The sequence below is a fragment of the Cygnus olor genome, chromosome 1 (genome assembly GCF_009769625.2).
Source record: "Cygnus olor isolate bCygOlo1 chromosome 1, bCygOlo1.pri.v2, whole genome shotgun sequence".
NCBI lineage: Eukaryota > Metazoa > Chordata > Aves > Anseriformes > Anatidae > Cygnus > Cygnus olor.
This window is the reverse complement of record NC_049169.1, coordinates 102,893,013-102,911,089: the sequence shown is the minus strand read 5'-3', so window position 1 is coordinate 102,911,089 and position 18,077 is coordinate 102,893,013. Positions and strand designations below refer to the sequence as shown.

At 45.5% G+C, this 18,077-nt stretch overlaps 1 protein-coding gene across 1 annotated transcript; it reads right to left on the bottom strand.

Moving 5' to 3' along the window:
• Positions 1–373: 373 nt before the first annotated feature.
• LOC121073181 (alpha-2-macroglobulin-like protein 1) lies at positions 374–18,073 on the bottom strand. The gene is made up of 24 exons (XM_040563962.1): positions 18,058–18,073; positions 17,852–17,997; positions 15,557–15,706; positions 15,028–15,144; positions 14,289–14,436; positions 13,754–13,871; positions 11,618–11,843; positions 11,357–11,483; positions 10,941–11,062; positions 10,376–10,430; positions 9,598–9,681; positions 9,014–9,190; positions 8,743–8,824; positions 8,206–8,362; positions 7,934–8,008; positions 4,419–4,581; positions 3,767–3,975; positions 3,355–3,570; positions 2,725–2,849; positions 2,238–2,328; positions 1,741–1,809; positions 1,427–1,529; positions 1,293–1,334; positions 374–1,205 (listed from the first exon to the last, which is right to left on the bottom strand). The coding sequence occupies exons 1-23, from the start codon at positions 18,071–18,073 to the stop codon at positions 1,294–1,296; spliced, it is 2,817 nt and encodes a 938-aa protein (XP_040419896.1). The 3' UTR covers positions 374–1,205; position 1,293.
• Between the last annotated feature and the right edge of the window lie 4 nt (positions 18,074–18,077).

The following is an 18,077-nucleotide window of genomic DNA, read 5'->3' as shown; positions in this document are numbered from 1 at the left end:
GGAGGGATGGAGTCAAGCCTCATGCACCATCCCTGCCCAACAACACGTGTTTCAGTTGTCGTGTGGAAGATACAGCTTCAGAGAAGGAGAAAATAGAATCACTCCTCTCCTTCTTTCTGGGCAAGGAAGACAGAAGTTGAGTGGGATCACTCCCCAAAGAGGGCTAGAGTCCTCACCCCATGTTGATTGCTGCATGATGTTGCTGGAGTGAAAACCAGTGCTGGAAGAAATGAATGCCAGGTGTAGGGTTCAGGTACCTGTCTCTGTAGGAGTTTGCTTCCACACTCTCCTCCAAGTTATAGAGTAAATATAATCTGTTATAGAGTACAAACACACCACAAGACCCAGATTTGTGATTTATATTTTATTTTCCTTCTGTTTACAAGCAAGAAAATCCCTGGATTAAAACAATCAGAATTAATCAGACACCCAAAAGAATTCACCAGGAAATGGCTGTCAGGATGAGCAGCATGGCATGGGCTGGGTTTAGTCCTGAAATCCAACTTGAGATCTGCTCCAGCACCAATATCCCAAGCCCACTGAGATGTGACTTTGCAGGTGACGTATGCCCCACCATACCAAAAGCAATAAAGCAGTAGCTGTGCTCTGCTAGGGCATCTCCCACTAATGGGACCCCCGAGGGCTGAAACAGGGGATAGTAAGAGAGCATACCAGGTCCTTGGAGAAAAAACAGTATGAAGAGGGAGGAAAACAGAGAGAAAATAGGATGACTGAAATGATTAATCCTGGGATGCTAACAGCTAGGGAGACCAGACCCTCAATAAGGACTCTCAGGGAAAGTGTTTCTCTTGTTTGATCAAGTATTCTTGTCTTAATTCAGCCTCTCCCCAGGAAGAGGTGGGATATCCAGCCATACCCAAATAGTGTAAGCTGGAAATAGTACCATGAATTCTGCTTGGAATTTCTTCTGGAACAGTGAAAACTGTCTGCAAGCACTGTCACTCAGCTGGCAGGCAGACCCATCAGCTATACCAAGCCCAGATATCCCCCAGACTTTACAGCAAGAACACGTGTTAACCATTTCATGTACCACCTACAGAGCAATTTAGCAAAGACAACACAAAAAAATCCAGAAAACAGAGGACAGATGGAGGCCCAGGGAATTCCAGATGTAGTTCTAGATAAAGGGAATATGCTGAATCAGAGGTACACAGGGCTCCTCCTCTCAGGCAAAGATAGTGGGGCTGCAGAGAAAAAATCATGAGGCTGCTAGGTCTGTACAGGGGCTAAGGAAGGGAACAGCAACACATCTTTGTGGGGCTCACACCTACCTCAGATGCAGAAAAGATTATAATCAGCCATGGCCTGCTCCTCTGCAACAGGACAGGAGAGACCAAAGTTATCCTTGCACAGAGTCAAGCACAAATACCCAGACAGCCCTGGCACCCCATGGTACCATACTCACCTGGATGGTAGTAGTCATAGACCCTGACATGTCCTGGCTTCAGGTTGGTCACCCCAATCTCCCGTTCCAGGTGCAGGACATATGTCTCAGACTTATGGCTCAGCTGAGGGAGAAAGGCAAATGACAGTTCACTTATGAGCTGTTGTTTTTATTCCTCACCTAAATTTGATCCTAAAGATAAGCAATAACAACTCTGTGGGAGCCAAAGACAGGACTTCAAGATTAATCCTGCTCTGCTACCCCAGTCCTGGATTCTCCACACAGCTTTTCCAGTGTCCTCCACTCCTACAGCTTCTCTAGTAGCACACACTTACTTTGTCCAAATAGATGGCAACACCTGCTTGGGTTTTCTCAGTTCTTTTCACAGGGTGCCAATGCTCCATCTAAGACAGGAGAGTAGAGGAGGCAATTTAGTTGAGTAATGTGGAAAAGAAGGTGTGAGACATCCCCAAATGGTTTATCTAAGCCTGACTGAGCAGATTCTCATTCACTCACTTCCAAAATTATTTGGGGCTCTTACTCTTTCAGGCTGATCTCCCTGCTGGGCCACCCACCTCCTGCAGAACCCAAAGGCAGGAACCTAGGCTATGTGGCTGCTATATACTGAGTCAATTGGGCTGGAAGGATCACCACCTTCAAGGTACAAGGTAAGAGACTACAGTAAAAGTTCACGTTTCTTTACGTGGCAGAGTGGTAGGGATGATGAGATTGCTTGAGAGAGAAGCAACACATTCCTATGCAATCTCCCCTCCCCTTGGGCATGGATGGTCCAACTGACACCACATCATCATCCTGATTCCAGGCTTCTTACAGGCATCCCAGATCCTGGAGCCAGGACGAATCCAGACAGTAGGGACACCTCCACAATCACCATATTGGAAATGGCTCTCTTCCCAGTGTACCTGAGGGAGAAGATCAAACAGAGCTCACCCAGCTCCCCCTTTCCTCCATCACCATACCCTGTGTGCAGACCCTAAGCCAGGAAGCCCAGCCAGGACTGTGGCCAAGGCAGTTGCTGCTCCCTCTCATGAGGCAGATGACTGCTGCACTGCTGTGAGCATCCCTAATCTGAGATGACTACTTCCACTCTTCTTCCTAGCAAGAACCAAAGACCTTGGAAACATTTCCCCTTCCCCAGAGACACCTATATCTTTCCTTCCCACCCATTCCATCTGGCATCTGGCCCTTCTGCTGAAACTGCTGGATGCCTGTATTGCAGCCAAGCACCCCTAACCTTTCCAGCAATTTGTGGCTTTCCTTCCTAAGTGTGGCTGTGTCTTCTGTGTCTTTACAATCACCTGACATTGACGTAGAGAGTTACAGAGTGGGTATCATCCCTGGTGCAATTGACTGGCTTGGTTTTCACTCGCAAGAAAAAGGATTTTGAGACTTGTGGGAAGGGTGTGTTGTACCTCAACACCATCTGCATAAAGAGACAAAAAGACAGAATAAGACATGGATAGTAAGTTCAGTATCATCTCCATACCTTTTCAGCGACTATTCCAATCCTCAAGGTATGGACCACAGACAGTGACTGGATATGCAGTGAGCACACTCATCCCTGTACCAGAAATAAACGTGACTCAGAATGGAAAACTTCCATGATCATTCCAGCTGGGGCTACTTCTGCTTTCCTGTCTGCTTGAGACCACACAAAGTCAGGCACACAACAGAGGGACCACTATGCAAGGTTTACACCCGCCAATACCCCAAGAACCACAGAAGCAGCACTCACATTTGGACACACTCTATCTCAGTCTCTTACGATACACAGGTTTGTTGCATTGGCAAGAAGGTACAAGTAAGACCCAGTTAATGCACATTTCTTTGCACAGAGCTGCAGCAGAGATTGTTGTTTTTGACAAGATGATGAGCAGAAGGTTGACAGAAGGGTGAGCAGAAGGGGCTGTAGGAAGTGGGCAACCTACCCGGGTAAAGACACAACAGCTGCCATGGGCCTGCACTGAGAACTTTCCTGGGATTTCTGTCAGTGCCACCTCCTGCACCAAAAGTCGGTTCTGGTAGGAGACTTGGAACTTCCTCCCAAAGCCTCTCTGGGACCTCACCCTCACTTCTGCAACCCCCTTTGTGCTGTACGTCAGTGCTGCATACTTAGCCAAGGCCTGCAGGGCAACCACTGTGTCCTGAAAAGGAAGAAACGATTACATTTGCATGCTTGCTCCACAGCTTTGAGGCCCAAAGACACTTGAACTTGCTGAGCTGAGGACCTCTGTATACAAGGACTCCTCTAATCAGTGTTCACACTGTTGTTTTCACGTTTGCATAGATTCTGCAAAGAATCTTTCTCAGGCAGTATCACCTTCCCCAGCCCCGAGTTACCTGTGTTGAGGCAAATCCTCCATAGGCATTCTGCTGCCTGGTGAGCCAGGCCACAATGCCAGAGGCTGTGGTGAGATCAGCCCTTGTGACATTTGGCTTGGAGAGCAGGGCCAGGAGGACATAGGCCGTCAACTCCACATCCACAGACAGTGGCTGTGACCAAGCGCTGGGTGTCTCGGATGGGCTCTGACTCCAGTGGATCTGCCCACCTGGGAAAGAAAGGAAGTAGATAATATTGAGAGATGTCAGGGAAGAAATCTTGAGGTCTAGGAGGCACAGTAGCTTGTGTGTGCAAAGACCAATGAGTAAATACCACTTGGGTTGGTCATCACATCACTGGGTGAACTGCAATATCATGTATGCAACTTGTGTTTTGCAATACCCGAAACTCCGTATTATACATTGGAGACCCGTTTATCAACGTGATAGAAAAAAAAAAAAAAACAAAACAAAACGCAAACTAATATGACAAAAATCTGCATACTGAGTAGCTCCCAAACACCTGACTTCTCCATTGTCCTGTTTGCCAGGTCCACTAGATACCTGATATTAGCTAGCTACTCACGAGCTGGTCCTGAGGGTCAGGGACTAAGAAGTAAGACAGCTTGTCGGATCACATGTCCCTTCTCTGATGATCACCAGGTTCCCATACCTGCTCTGATTGCCTTTTGATCAAGCATGTCGAGAAGCTCTTGTGTGCGTTGATGGTCCTTAGCCAGGGCAAAGGTGTAGGCCAGCAGGGCCTGTGTGTAAGTGCTGGCAGCTTTGGGAAGGGAAGGAGCGATGCAGCCCAGAGCCTTGCGCACCACTGTACTCTACAGAGAAGAATTACATTGATATGGGTCACACACAGACACACAAGGTAGGCAAACATGGAGGTACACAAGCAGAAGGATGCACTAGCATATGCTGACATAGAGAGCACCTTGTACACACAACCATGTGTCACTGTGCTTGAGCCTGCACTCTTACCTGTGTATCACTGCAGTGTCTCTGCCATGTCTTAGTGTCCTGAGACACTAAGCTGTGTCTCCAGCCCTTGCTGCAGGGTGCTTGACAGAGACTGCCCCCAAAGCAGGTCATGGATTTCAGCAGGGCTCTCTCAGAGAAATCAGTTCCCTTACTGCTGGAATAACACCACCACTTCTTACTTTGAACACCAGAGTAACAACACAATTGCAAATGCTTGTACCCAGCATAGTGACCAATATTACTGTGTTAAGGCACTGAAGAGCTGAATTTAAGGTTGCTCAGACTTCCAGTTTCCCTCACAATATCAGTACTGTTGGCAGGACACAGCAAATCTACCAGTTTCAGCAGCATTGTATTCCAACATTCAGTTACACCATTTCAAGCATGAACCAAAGGCTTGCAGTGGTTGCCTGTTGGGTATTTGTGTATATACAGCAGTTTGTGGTTTTCCCTCTACAAGTGGCTTCTTGGTGAAGTATGGTAAGGATCACACAAGGGCTACATTTAAGATTTATTCTGACATGTGACATGTTCCTCACCTCTTTCCCTTCTAGAAAGGAGAAAAGATATTGTCTATGTCATTTTGGAGCTCTCCAGATCGTAATATTGCTGGATGCAGCCAGTGATTTTCAGAAATTCTCATTGCATCTACTCACAAAGTATCAAAAGTTTGCAGGATACAACTGTTTAATTTTGGTTGTTCTCTTGATAAAGCCCAACAGAAGAGCTAAGCTAAGCTCCCATCATTTCAAAAATCCTACCTTACTGTTTGATCTTAAATATAATAACTGCAAGTGACACGGTAATCTTTGTATTCTGTAACTGAATAAAGCTAAGTAAGAATTAGAGCAAGTCCCTGAATTGTTCAGTTCAGAGGTTCCTTTATTATTAATTTTCCTTATATCTCTCACTTTCCCAGATGGTTAAAATGGAGTTAACAGAGCTAGTGTTTGTCCAGCTACCAGAATTCCACCAAAAGTAGTTGTGTCACCTGTGAAGTGGTGATCATTATCACGCATCTTAATACCTTGTCTATGAACAGTTTAACATATTTTAACCCATCTGTCTCTGGTGTCTTCTGGTGAAACTAACACAAGAACTGAGTGCCACTCTACTGCAATCTGTGCTCATCCTGGCGTCGGCAATAGCAGTCCTGAGTGCATACTATACAGAAGCATTGAACTTCCCCGAGAGCAGTCACATGCCAGCTAAGGAATTTCTCCTCTACAATATGCTATTTGTTTCTCCAGTCAACATAAACAATCTGTTTTGTTCAAAGGGATCTATTTCCAGAACACAGTGGAAGTAGAGGGCTGTTTGACTGGATTTTTTTGTCATACAGACCATGCTTTAATGTTAGTTTATTCAGGACAGCGTAAACTATCTTCAACATTTTCTTTACATTTTAACCCCTAACAATTTCCATGAGCCTCGTAGGTATGCTGGTAAGGGAAAGTAGGATCTGTTCTGAACATCTTGAGTGCATCAGCCCTTGCAGTACACCCTCAATCTCTTTCTCGTGGTTTTCATCTCTAGTGACTGTGCATTCTTTGTAAAACCATTTATAACCCAGTCAAGAACATTCTTTTCCTGGGCCCTATGACAAGCTTTCTGTTTCCCACTTCGTCTACTCACAGTCCTCCTCAGAATTGCCTTCACTAGGGCTAGGATAACTATTGTGAGACTTGTGTTTTATCTGGTTGTCATTACTTTTGACTTCTTTCACTATCATGGCCATTTTATCTTAAAACAATGGTTTATGCATGGCTGTCCAATAGCTCTCTGATTACATTCAGATCAACAAGCATTCCTCACTCCACAGACAATCCTTTCTGTGCTAACAATGCTGTTGTCATCTTCTCTGGAGCCTGAAGAATCACATCACCAGTATCAAAGTGCTAGTCACTCTCTGCGGATTCATTCTGGACAGAGTGGCTTCCACTAGTTGATCACACAAATTGATTTGAGGTCCCGTTTGTCTCCCTTTCTGGATTTTATCGTGAATTTGGAGCACAGTCTGGTTGCTTCTCAGTAACTTTGCTTTCCTTTACAAATAACAGAACTGGCTCTTAAGATATACAATAAACTGTCTTCTTTTTTTTTTTTTTCTACCAGGATGAAAGTGCTTGTCCTTGTGTTTCATTCTGCTACATTTGGCAGAACATGTCAAATAGTTTCATGAAAAGACTCCTCCACAAAAGTCAGCCAAACTCAGACACTCAGTGGAATTACCAGAAGACAGAATAATTCAGATTAGGAGGGACTTCAGAAGGTCTCTAATCCAACCTCTTCAAAGCAGGGTTAGCTATGAGATCAAACCAGGTTGCTTAGGGTTTTATCTAGTCAGGACTTCAAAATCTCCAATGATGGAGATGACTAAATCTCTCTAATCAACTTGTTCTAACATTTGAGTGTCCTCACAGTGAAAAAGGTGATCTGAGGACATCTGTTGTCAGAATGAAGGTTAATTTCCATCAGTCTCTTTTTTTTCTAAGCCCACAGCTTTCAGATGCAATGAAAAACACCGCTCTTTCACTTAATTTACTTATTTCCAGGGAACTCTGTTTTTCCAAGTCTGTAGCAATAGCATTTCTTCATCAAGTTGAAAATATTTTTTAACTGCCAGTACCACAAAGTCCAGTATTTAGGTATGAACCTTAGCACTTGTAAGAGTTCCCCCTTATTATTATTACCTATCTGCACAATTCCAACTGCCCACAGTATCCAATCTCCCTACAGTACTCCTTTCCCAGACTTCCAATTTCTGGGAAGATAAGTCACATTAAAAATGTCATTATGTCTATTAATGTTTCTGCAGGAGTAGCTATGCCCACGTCTCCTCCCTAACACCTCACTGCTAGCTATCATACATATATAGGTGTGAGGAGCAACAAGATGGTGTGAGGATGGCGGAGGGAGCAGGAATCAGCAGCCCAAGACTGGCAAATGAGCATAGTATCTAGCCATGAACTCCAATGGCTCCCCTTAGTTTAACCTCACATTTTCCCCTGCCAACAGTGTCCTCCACAAGGGACAGTTTAAGCTTTTTCCTGAGAAGTGATGATTTTTTTTTTACTTTCTGACCCATTACTTTGTCCTCAAGCCTTTCCAAGATGTTCTGTTGCCTGCTTAAAGTCACCACGCTAAGTTCTTCAGGATTCAGGCAAGAGCATAGCAAAGAATCCAAGTATTTACCTCTGGTGTCTCCCCTGCCTCCAAGTATGCAGCTGTGATGTAGGCAGCCAAGGGGACTTCCCCATCCACACCTCCCTGCAAAAAGCATAAATATCCAAAAGCTGGGAAAGGTAATACACAAAGACCTGAAACTTTTCAGAAAAGGTCCCACCTACCCCAGGTTTTCTTCCATGCAAGAAAGCAGAACAACACAGAAAAGTGAGCTCAAACAATTACCAGTACACTTGGCAAGAACTGCTCTGAGTTGCCCTTCAAGGTACTCTGGCTCCTACCTTCATGGCTGTGTGAAAAAGTTGGCCCACATTTCTGAAGCATCCACTAGGAAGCTGGTGGAACTCCAGCCAGTTGAGAGCAGCTTGGATGCTCCTATTGTCCAGGAAAATGTATGGCTTGGCTTGGACGAAGCATTTGACCACAAATGAAGTCAGCCTGGTTGGAGAGAGAACAGAAAAAATGCATGAGAGAAGGAAAAGAGAAACAGTAAGAGACTGAGCAAATGAGAGAGAGAGAAGAAGATGTCAAAAGAAAGAACCTAAGCAGAAACCAACAAAAAGGAATAAAAGTGGGAATTTGAAACCTCTGGGTCTCTCCTCACCTATTGTTGTGTTATCCTAATCTGTCAGTCCAGTGTCATCCTTCATCCCAAGGATAGTTGCATACCAGTGGGGTGCCGTAACCCAAAAAATCATTTATTTGGAACACTTTGCATCCAACAGGACAAAAAAGGATTCAGTGCTAGAAGCAGAAAGCTGCCCACCTCCAGGTGGTCTGACAGCAGGAGGACACCAGGGAGAGAGCCCAGGGCTTACCAAGTATTACCGTACTCATCCTTGGTACCAAATTCACTGAAAGAACCATCAGGGTGTTGATACTGCAGCTGTATCTGGTACCCTGAGAAGTAGGATAGGATGTTAGGGTTCAAACTGGTATTTTCAATGAAATCACTGAGCAGGTAATGGGAGTGGTATTAACATTCTAAGTGGTGGAGCACCCTGCAGGTAAGGGGAGTAGGCACCAGGGACTACTACTAGGTTGGACACAGGAGAAGGCAGAGGAGCAAGGTGGATCTGTTGTACTTGCCCTTGCGCAGGAATCCTGTTGCCCTCTCCTTGATTTCAGGGGTCAGCTGTCCTGTCTTCTCTAGGTACTGCAGCACATAGACAATGGGGGCAAACAGCACCATGTTCTGCTCCCCACATCCATGGGGCATATGCACCAGGTGGTCCAGGTTCTGCAGTGCAGTCCCCATGAGGTCACCTGGAACAGAGTATAGGCACCCTGACCCCCTCCTGGACAGGGGTTTTGGGTATTCACCTCCTCGAATGAGTGACCAATTCCTGGTAGTGTACAAGGTAAGATACCCCCAGCACAGCAGTATGCAGGTAGCTCTGTCCAGTCAGCTTATCAGTTCCACAGTTCTACTGTGCTCTGCATGTACATTTCCATCCTGCCAGGGGAAACCCATAAAGAGAACAACCTCTCCCTTGCTGAGTGTTTTAGGTCATCTGGAACCAGGAAACTCAGCCATAAACATGGAAAGACCAAGGGAGTTGCAGCCTCAGAAACCTCAGAAAGAGTATAGGGCATTCTCAGTTTGGGCTTTCCTAGGACTATTCTCAGAGATAAAGAAGTTGGAAAGGTATTATCACAGCTGAATTCCTTACCAGTGACTGAGACTGTAGCTCTGACTGAACCTTCAACCACATTTAGAGGCAACATCAAGGACACAGACTCCTGTGCTGGACTTCCTGGCACCAGACGGTGTAAGGTACAGGGGGAAGGAGAAAAAGAAAGAGATTCTGATAAAAATAGCCTTAAAAATCCCCAGAAACTGTTCAAGACAGTGCTAACATCCCATTTTATTGTCACAAAGGTTGCAGATCACCTCACAAACCATGTTCCATTCCACCCTCAACTCTTTTCCACCCACCTCCATTGTGATTGTGCTATCCTAAGTCTTACTTCTCAAGAGGGTGAGATGATCTTCTCCTAGAAACCATCTGTGGCGAAAGCCACCTACCTGCTTTTCTCTACATAAGTTACCCCAACTTGTTTCAGATTTCAGTTGCAGGCATGTCTTCTCAATGCACTTAGCACTCTCAAAAGCTGCAAATAGCCCCATAATACACCATAATAGTCAAGACAGGAGCAGAAATTCAAAGTCGTATCCTCTAGCCTCATCATGCTCAATAGTGTGGCTATTACCACAGGTGAAAAAGTCCTCCAGCTGCCATATTAGCTTCAGGGATGTGGATGCTAAAAGCATGAATCCCGCCCTACCCACCCTTACCCAAGGGAAGCTCCTGAAGGCACCACAATTATAGTGTGCTTCCATAGCTTGGTCATGTTGACGTAGGAAAACAATTCAATAATTGGAAAGACCCAGGAGGTAGCCAGGAAGCAGAGAATGAGGGGGGTGAAAGAAGAAAACAATCTCTCTACCTTTTTTGGGACACAGGATGGAGCTGTGAGCCTTTTCCACCAGCACTCCCTCTGGCTGTTGGAACATTTGAAAGTAGCGGTAACGAGCACATAGGAGAGAAGCAGGATTACAAGTGGATTAGAAATAGATTTGAGCAAAATTCTGGTTCAGGCTGGAGATTCAGATGGAGTAACATCATTATCACATAAACATTTTAATTATTGTCAATCATTTTAATTTCAGATAAGAAATCAATAAATATTTTTAGAATATTGTAACTTCTGAATGTCTGTGAAACAGATACTGTAAGATTTAGCAGACAGCTCAGGAGAGAGAACTTGAAAAGGTATAAATATTTAAAGTTTTTCATGTAGAGGCCTGACCACAAACAGAAGAATGGGGGCTGGGAGGAGACCCACATACCTCCCACATCCATCAGCCCTCAAAACTGGCCCCAGCTCATGCCTCGAGATTCTAATTACAGACCTTGAATAACAAAGGGCAACTCTCAGAATTAATCTGCACCAAATTGGGAATTGCACAAAACCCATTTTATGATCTAGGTAACAGAAGAGGTTGTCTAACCCGGACAAGAAGGAGTTTGGTGATTGTATCTTTCTGTCCTTGGTTTGGGACAAATGGTATCTCTTTGTCACAGAGGTCTTTGGTGGCCACGGCCTCTGTGCTGATGGTGATGTTCATGAGCCCTGAAAATAAGGCACATTTAGTACAGAAAACATCTTTGAGGAAGCACTTCCCATTAATATAATAGAAGTCACCTGTCGGCAACAACAAAACTGGATTAGAGCCCTACATACAGAAGGTCCTGTACCTCCTAGCACAAAACTGTGAGCAGTCATGACCTTGGGATGAGTGCAAATGAGTACCCTCAGATTTAACAGGGCATATAACCCAACTCCCTCATTTAGCCCTTATAAAGCATCCTTACCTTGGTCCCACTCCCTCCCAACTCCACCACCCCAGCTCCCTGTTCTTCTTACCCAGTTGCTCTGCTGTGACACTCCACTGAAACGTTTTAGCTTCTCCAGCACATAAGCAGCTGCTGTAGACACAGCCTTTACATGGCTTCAGCTGGAAGTGTGTGAACTCCTCCACAGTCACTTGGACCTGAAGGGGCAGCAGGGATGGTAGATGGTAACAAGACAAATGTCACATAATTCTTAAAATAAGCTATGGACTTTAGCCATCTCCTACCTACTCATACCCCACTTTTCTTTCAAAGCCTGTCGGGGCTCACCTACCTTCATGCATCGCTGCAGGTAGTTGAAGACTGTGGCCTTCAAGATGAAGGTCTCACCCTGGATCACAGAAGATGGCAGTGTGAGCTCCACAAAAAAGGGCTTGAAAACAAGCAGACTGGAGGTTGGAGCAAGTCCAAAGCCATTACGTCCTGTGCAGAACATCCCTGCTTTCCATTCTGTGATGGTGCCAGGCACAGTGACAGTGACACTCTTGTTCCCACTGGGACTGAAGAGAAGTAGACAGCAATGAGAGCACTTAACTGAATCTTGTTGTATGCAGCACCAGATGACCTGGTCTATGCCCTTCTCCCCACTGCACCCCATCCCCTAACCTCCACCTAACTCCTAACCTCTACTGAATTTTTATCTGTTGGAGCATAGGCAAAGCACCCAAGGACACATCATTCAGCTGAACTAGACATGCCAATACACAGCATCCATGAGCAGCTGAGGGAACAGGTATTCACAGCATCTATTTCAGGTGTCTGATTTTGGCAGCTCAGTCCCCCCATATAGGCCCTTGTGAGAGGTAAGCTCCCCTCAGCATTACACCCTTTGATCCTCACTGATCTAACTTCACAATGTCTTCCTGTCTGGCCTCTGTGTGTATCACTGCCTTGCTATTCCCCTCCATCCATCAGCACACTCTTCCTGCAGGCCAATATGAAGTCTGAAAGTCCCCAGACTATCCCAGAAGAGCTTACTATGGGCATTTGCTATTCCTCACTGGAATAGTGCCTTTCTTTCACTCTTTCTGTCTTTCATGTTGACAGTCAGATGGCCTTACCCAGATAAATTAGGGACACCTGCCTCAGATACTTATATCAACAGAAAACTTTTGAAAATAATTTACATAGCTGAAAGATGCTATCATCATACTTGTCACTTTTCTCACACAGCACTTGCCCTTTGCACATGTGAAAATGCTTTACAGCTGTCAGCAGTTTTATTCCTCTAGGCCTAGGAATGGAGAACCAGGCACCAAAAGAGCAGTAGGACTGGCCAAGACCATCAGAATTTAGCCAAAGAGACAGGTCCATCCATTCACCTTTCTGTGAAACACATTGACAGCTTAATCTCTAACATGAAGACAGGGCCTATGCCCATGTCACAATTTCTGAGAGCATCAGACTATTCCACAGCTGCTACCACAGCAGACAAAAACAACCCTCATTAAAGCTAATCAACATTATTTGACTCCAACAATTGAAAACATTTTCTTTCCCCTAAAGAATCCACTTTTGACAGGCACATACAATATGAAACACCTTTGGTTGTTCACACCAGGCTGGCAGGCAATCACATAGGAGATATCCACTGATAGCAGGTGAAGAGATGGATGTAACTGGAAACAGAGGGCAGGTGGGAGAGGGCAGATCTGGGGGGATCTGGCCTGAGCAGATGCCAGTCTCCAGACACCAGACAAGAAATTCTTAAAGCCAGAGATGAAAAATCTCCAAAAGCTCATCCTGCCCCTCTCCTGAAGCTCAGTGTAAAATGGCTTCCCACGCCAGCACTCTGCTCCCTCTCCTGGGGGATACACTGCACACCCTTCCAGGGAAGCTGGAAGGGAGCATCAGGGAAGAAGAGCAACACTGATGCTGAGTAGGACCTCCTTCTCCACAGTACTTGGGGAACTACCTGGGAGTTCATGCAGTGTTTGCCCTTTCATCCCCCCATCTTATACTCACTCCAGACCCAAGTAACTTCTCTCCCTCACTTGTGCTGATGAGGCTCCCTGAACACTCACTGAACAGTCAGCCTTTCTCACAGGACATAATTCCCAGTCTTGTGAAGGGCTTCTGTGGAGATCAGCTTCTCCTGCACCCTAGGATACAACCCGTGAGCCCACTTTGGGAACTACTACAGGGCTACTACAAGCAGAGTGCAGGCAGTAAACCAAGCTGCTTTGCCAAACCACACCTGCTTTCTTGTATGCTCATGCCAGCCACCTGCTATGGATGGATGGTCATCTAGTAGAGGAAAACACAACACATTTGATGCAGACATCGGCTTCAATGAGACACAGCCTAGTGTCTTCCTTGGTAGCTCATGATCTAAAATGGGTTGCATCTGCTGCCATTCCAGGTCAGACTAGACCACCCAGACTAGGCCCCCACTTCTCAGTTTACTCACCCCACAGAATACAAATCCCATATCCAGGTTTTTGTGAAATATTTGTGCACTTTCTCTTCTGCTGGAGAAACAGGTGAAAACATGGTGGGCTGATGGGTAGATGTCAACAGATGCCCTGCTGGAAATAACAAATGCAGAGTTACTACAGGGTCCTCAGCACCATAGAACAGAGGGGCTCCATCCCAGCTCAGGCTGCAGGTCAGACAGCCAGCACATGGGAAGCACTGCATTAATCTTGCCTATCTGAAATGATAGAGCTGCTTTGGGCCTTACTTGTGTTTGAAGGCACCACAGGAAGGGCAACTACTCCCTCACGTCAGAGCTAAGACCTGGGATCCAGACAGCTCACTAACATTTCAGAGCTAGAAGCTCTAAGTCCCACACAGTATCACGCTAGCATAACAGGTTTAGAGCCAGGGAACAGTCTTTCCTCCATTTGCAATTACAGTAAGTACTGCCTCTTAGCTCAAACCTGGGAATGCTTTCACCTGAAAGACTGAGCATCTCATGTAAGAAGAAGTTGGCAAGTGCTTACTGTTAGGTGCTTTATGAGGCTGAGCAAACATCAACATGGGCCTGGAAGTGATCACGCCTGTTTCCTGCAGCATAGTTGTTGGCTGAGTAGTTAGACACAGTCTTGGTTTCCTGATATTGGTGTTGGACATAATTTTCAACCCCATTTTCTGTAGGAAAAAAAGAAAAAAAATGAGCCACGTACTTGTCTTACCCTCTCTGTCCTTCATCCTGTGCCTTATTGTCCCTTTATGCAGTGGGGACCCAGTTGTCTTCTGTCTTGGTGATCTATTCTCTTGCTTCAGTTTAGGAGAGAATTATTCAGATCCTCAGCAAGGGGCAAACCTTTTATGTTAATCCATCTGGTCTGAGTCAACCAAGTTTCTTCTTTTTCAAACACGTGGTCATTTAAGCACAATGTCTTCTCAGCCTGCAGAGGACAATTCCTACCAGATTATTCTTGGGCAGCCCAAATTACTCGTGATATGGAGATTAAACATAATATGTGGAATCCAATTAAAGTAACCAATGATACTTGGCATCCTGAAAAACACAACTGAAGTGCAGTAACCACACAATAATTTCTCCTTGGTCAACAATTTCAAGTCACTTATTCAGAGAACAAGTGAATTATCAGGACCTATACCAAACCTGTTCTCTGTGCTATCTTTGATGACATTCCTAGGACATTGGTAAAGTCAGGGGGCCACACTTCCCTCAATTCATGAATTATACCAAGCCACAAAATCAGCCATTTTCACCTTGAATGCTGTAAACACATCAGGCTCATCAGAATTTGGGAACCCACATGAATGATCATCTTCAGACACTTGGCGAGGATACCCGGAGTTATAAACAGATGGGAAGAGCCCATAGATCTGGGAAAAAAAGAAAAAAAAAATCAGTGCAAATAATACCTGGCATTCACTTTGTGTAGCACATCCAAGGCCTGTTTGAATTGCTCCTGGCTATCACGCATGAATGCATGCCAGAAAGCACAGGCTCATTGTTACTCTTCACTAGCTTTTCTTTGATAGAGCCAGCACAACCTGCTGAACTGAACATGAGACAGAACAACAGAACCTGGGTCTGGATTTACTACAGGTGCGCTGAGTGGCTTTCAACCTCTTTAAGAGATGCCTCCTAATCCTCACCTGTGCCACACTGAGAGTGCTCTTGATCCTTCTAGTCAGTGCTTTTAGTTCCTTGAGAGAGAAGCTCTTAACAGATACAACAGCCTGTCTTCCTCTCTCTCTCCCTCCCTCTTCATGTCAGAGCAGACTTACTCACCATGGAGCTGCTGAGTTCTTTTTCTGGCTTCAGCAAAAAGATACTCTGATCCACAGCCCAGACAGCACATGTGGACCCAGGAGCTGCCAGCAGGTTCAAACCAACCTCTGAATCAGGAAGAGTCTGGGATGTTGAGAAGCCCAGCTCCACCTGGATGAGAAGAACAAATAAATGCAGGCAAAATATATATGACATTGCAGGTGTTGGCCACCCTACCACTTCCTGTGCAGGAAAGGGTCCTACATGAAGAAAATTTCCAAGGACATGACTTGAACTGGAAACCAAGGGATCTCATAGGGACTCCCAGAACTCCTGGTGTTTAAGAAAACACCACATTGCAATTCTAAGAGGAAAGATGACAGGTCACATGAACAACAGAGGGGAAACCATCTTATCCACCATCACTGTGTGCAGGTAACAGTACTGGAGATATTACAGTGTTAGAACACAGCACTCTCTTTATCCAGCAAGCCAGCCAGTCATGATCACACACCTCACACAGCTTGCTTTCTGCTCCTTTTGAAGCACTGTATAAAGAACAAGCCTGGTCTTTGTCTCCAGGCTCTTTGTGGGGTTGGTCTCAGTTTCCTGAAGCATTTCTCGTTCTTGCTTGAACCTGACTGTTCATGGCAGATGTGCAGCTGTGGAGCAGGAGCAATACCAGACCTCAGACATTAGTCTTTGGAGTGCAAGACACAGCTCAGAAAGCAGATTCCCATGAATGTCACAATGATCACAGAAGTTCAGCCCTTTCTGAATGGCTAGTAAAATCCATTTCTTCCATCAGCTGTCTTTCTAATTTCATGTACCAACAAGACTAAGTGTCTGCTACAATAGCAGGGCAGCCCTGAGCTCTTCTGGGAGTCACACAAATAACCTGTGCTGGACTTTGATCCTACTGGGTGCACTTGCTATACAAGCTTATGAAGATAAACATAGATATTCTCTGCCTTTCCCAAATACAGCAGCACAGAATCACAAAATGGTTGAAAGGAATCTGTGTTTGTCATCGGGTCCAACCTCCCTGCTCAAACAGGGACACTTAGAGCAGGTTGCCCAGGACCACGTCCAGGTCGCTTTTAAAGATCTCCAAGGAGGGAGGCTCCACCACCTCTTTGGGCAACCTGTGCCAATGCTTTATCACCCACATAGTAAAGAAGTTCTTCATGATATTTAGATGGAAGTTGTGTTCCAGTTTGTGCCCACTGCCCCTTTTCCTAGCACTGGGCGCCACTGAAAAGAGCATGGCTCCATCTTCTTTGTACCCTCACTTCAGTTATTTATACACATGGATAAGATCCCCCTCTCAGCCTCCTGTTCTCCAGGTTGTACAGTCCCAGCTCCTTCTGGCTCTCCTTGTCAGTGTTTCTGCTGACAAGAGATTCTTGTCAGCCCATATCTCCAACCTGTCCAAGTCCCACTGGATGGCTGCGCTAGTGAGTCAACCACTCCCCCCAGTTTCTTTTTATCATGAATTTACCGAGGGAGCACTCTACCCCATTGTCCAGATCACTAATGTAGATGTTAAACAATGCTTGACCCTGTACTGATCTCTGGGGTACTCCGCTTTTTACTGGCTTCCAGCTAGGCTTTGCACCACTGACCACTACCCTCTGGTTCTGTCCATTCAGCCTTTTTTCAGTCCATCTCACTGTCTACTCATCTAGCCCATACTTGAACTGCTTCTCTCTGAGGATCTTACGTCGGACAATGTCAAAGGCCTTAATGAAGTCCAGGAAGACAACAAGCACTGATCCACTCTCATCCATCAGACTAGTGATTTCATTACAGAAGCTGATCAGGTTGGTCAGGCATGATTTATTTGTGAATCCATGCCGACTATTCCTGATGATTTTCTTCTCTTTCATGTGCCTAGAAATGGTTTCCAGGATTAGCTGCTCTATCCCCTTCCAAAGGACCAAGATGAGGTTGACTAACTTGTAGTTTTGTGGGTCCTCCTTCTTGACCTTCTTGAAGATGGGAGTGACATTTGCTTTCCTCCAGTCTTTGTGCACTTCTCCCAGTTGCCACATTTGAGCAAAGATTATATAGAGAGGCATCACAATCACGTCTCTCAGCTCCCTCAGCACTCATGGTGCACCCCACAGCAGCACATACTTGGTCCATTCATTACAACACCCATCACCGTTCACATACTACAGTTCACATGACATGGCACCCCACACAGTGCCAGCCACACACAGCACACATATTACGTATTACACAGTCTCTTCTTCGGTTGCAGCAGACACACACTCTCACACACTTAGTCATGGCCTCCGACACGAATCCTACCTTATGTCTGAAACACGTGGAGACACTGAAGGTGGCAGAATCAGCAATGATTTTTCCATTAGGGAAGATAACATAAACAATAAGTGTTGGAGCTGGAGCATAGACTGAGCTGAAGGTAACAGGGATGGAGAAGAAGCCTTTCAGCACTAGATGGAGGAGAGAGGAATCGAGAAAAAAGTAAATTTGGTAATGGAAATGGACTCAACTTTTGCCCTTCTGCATGTGG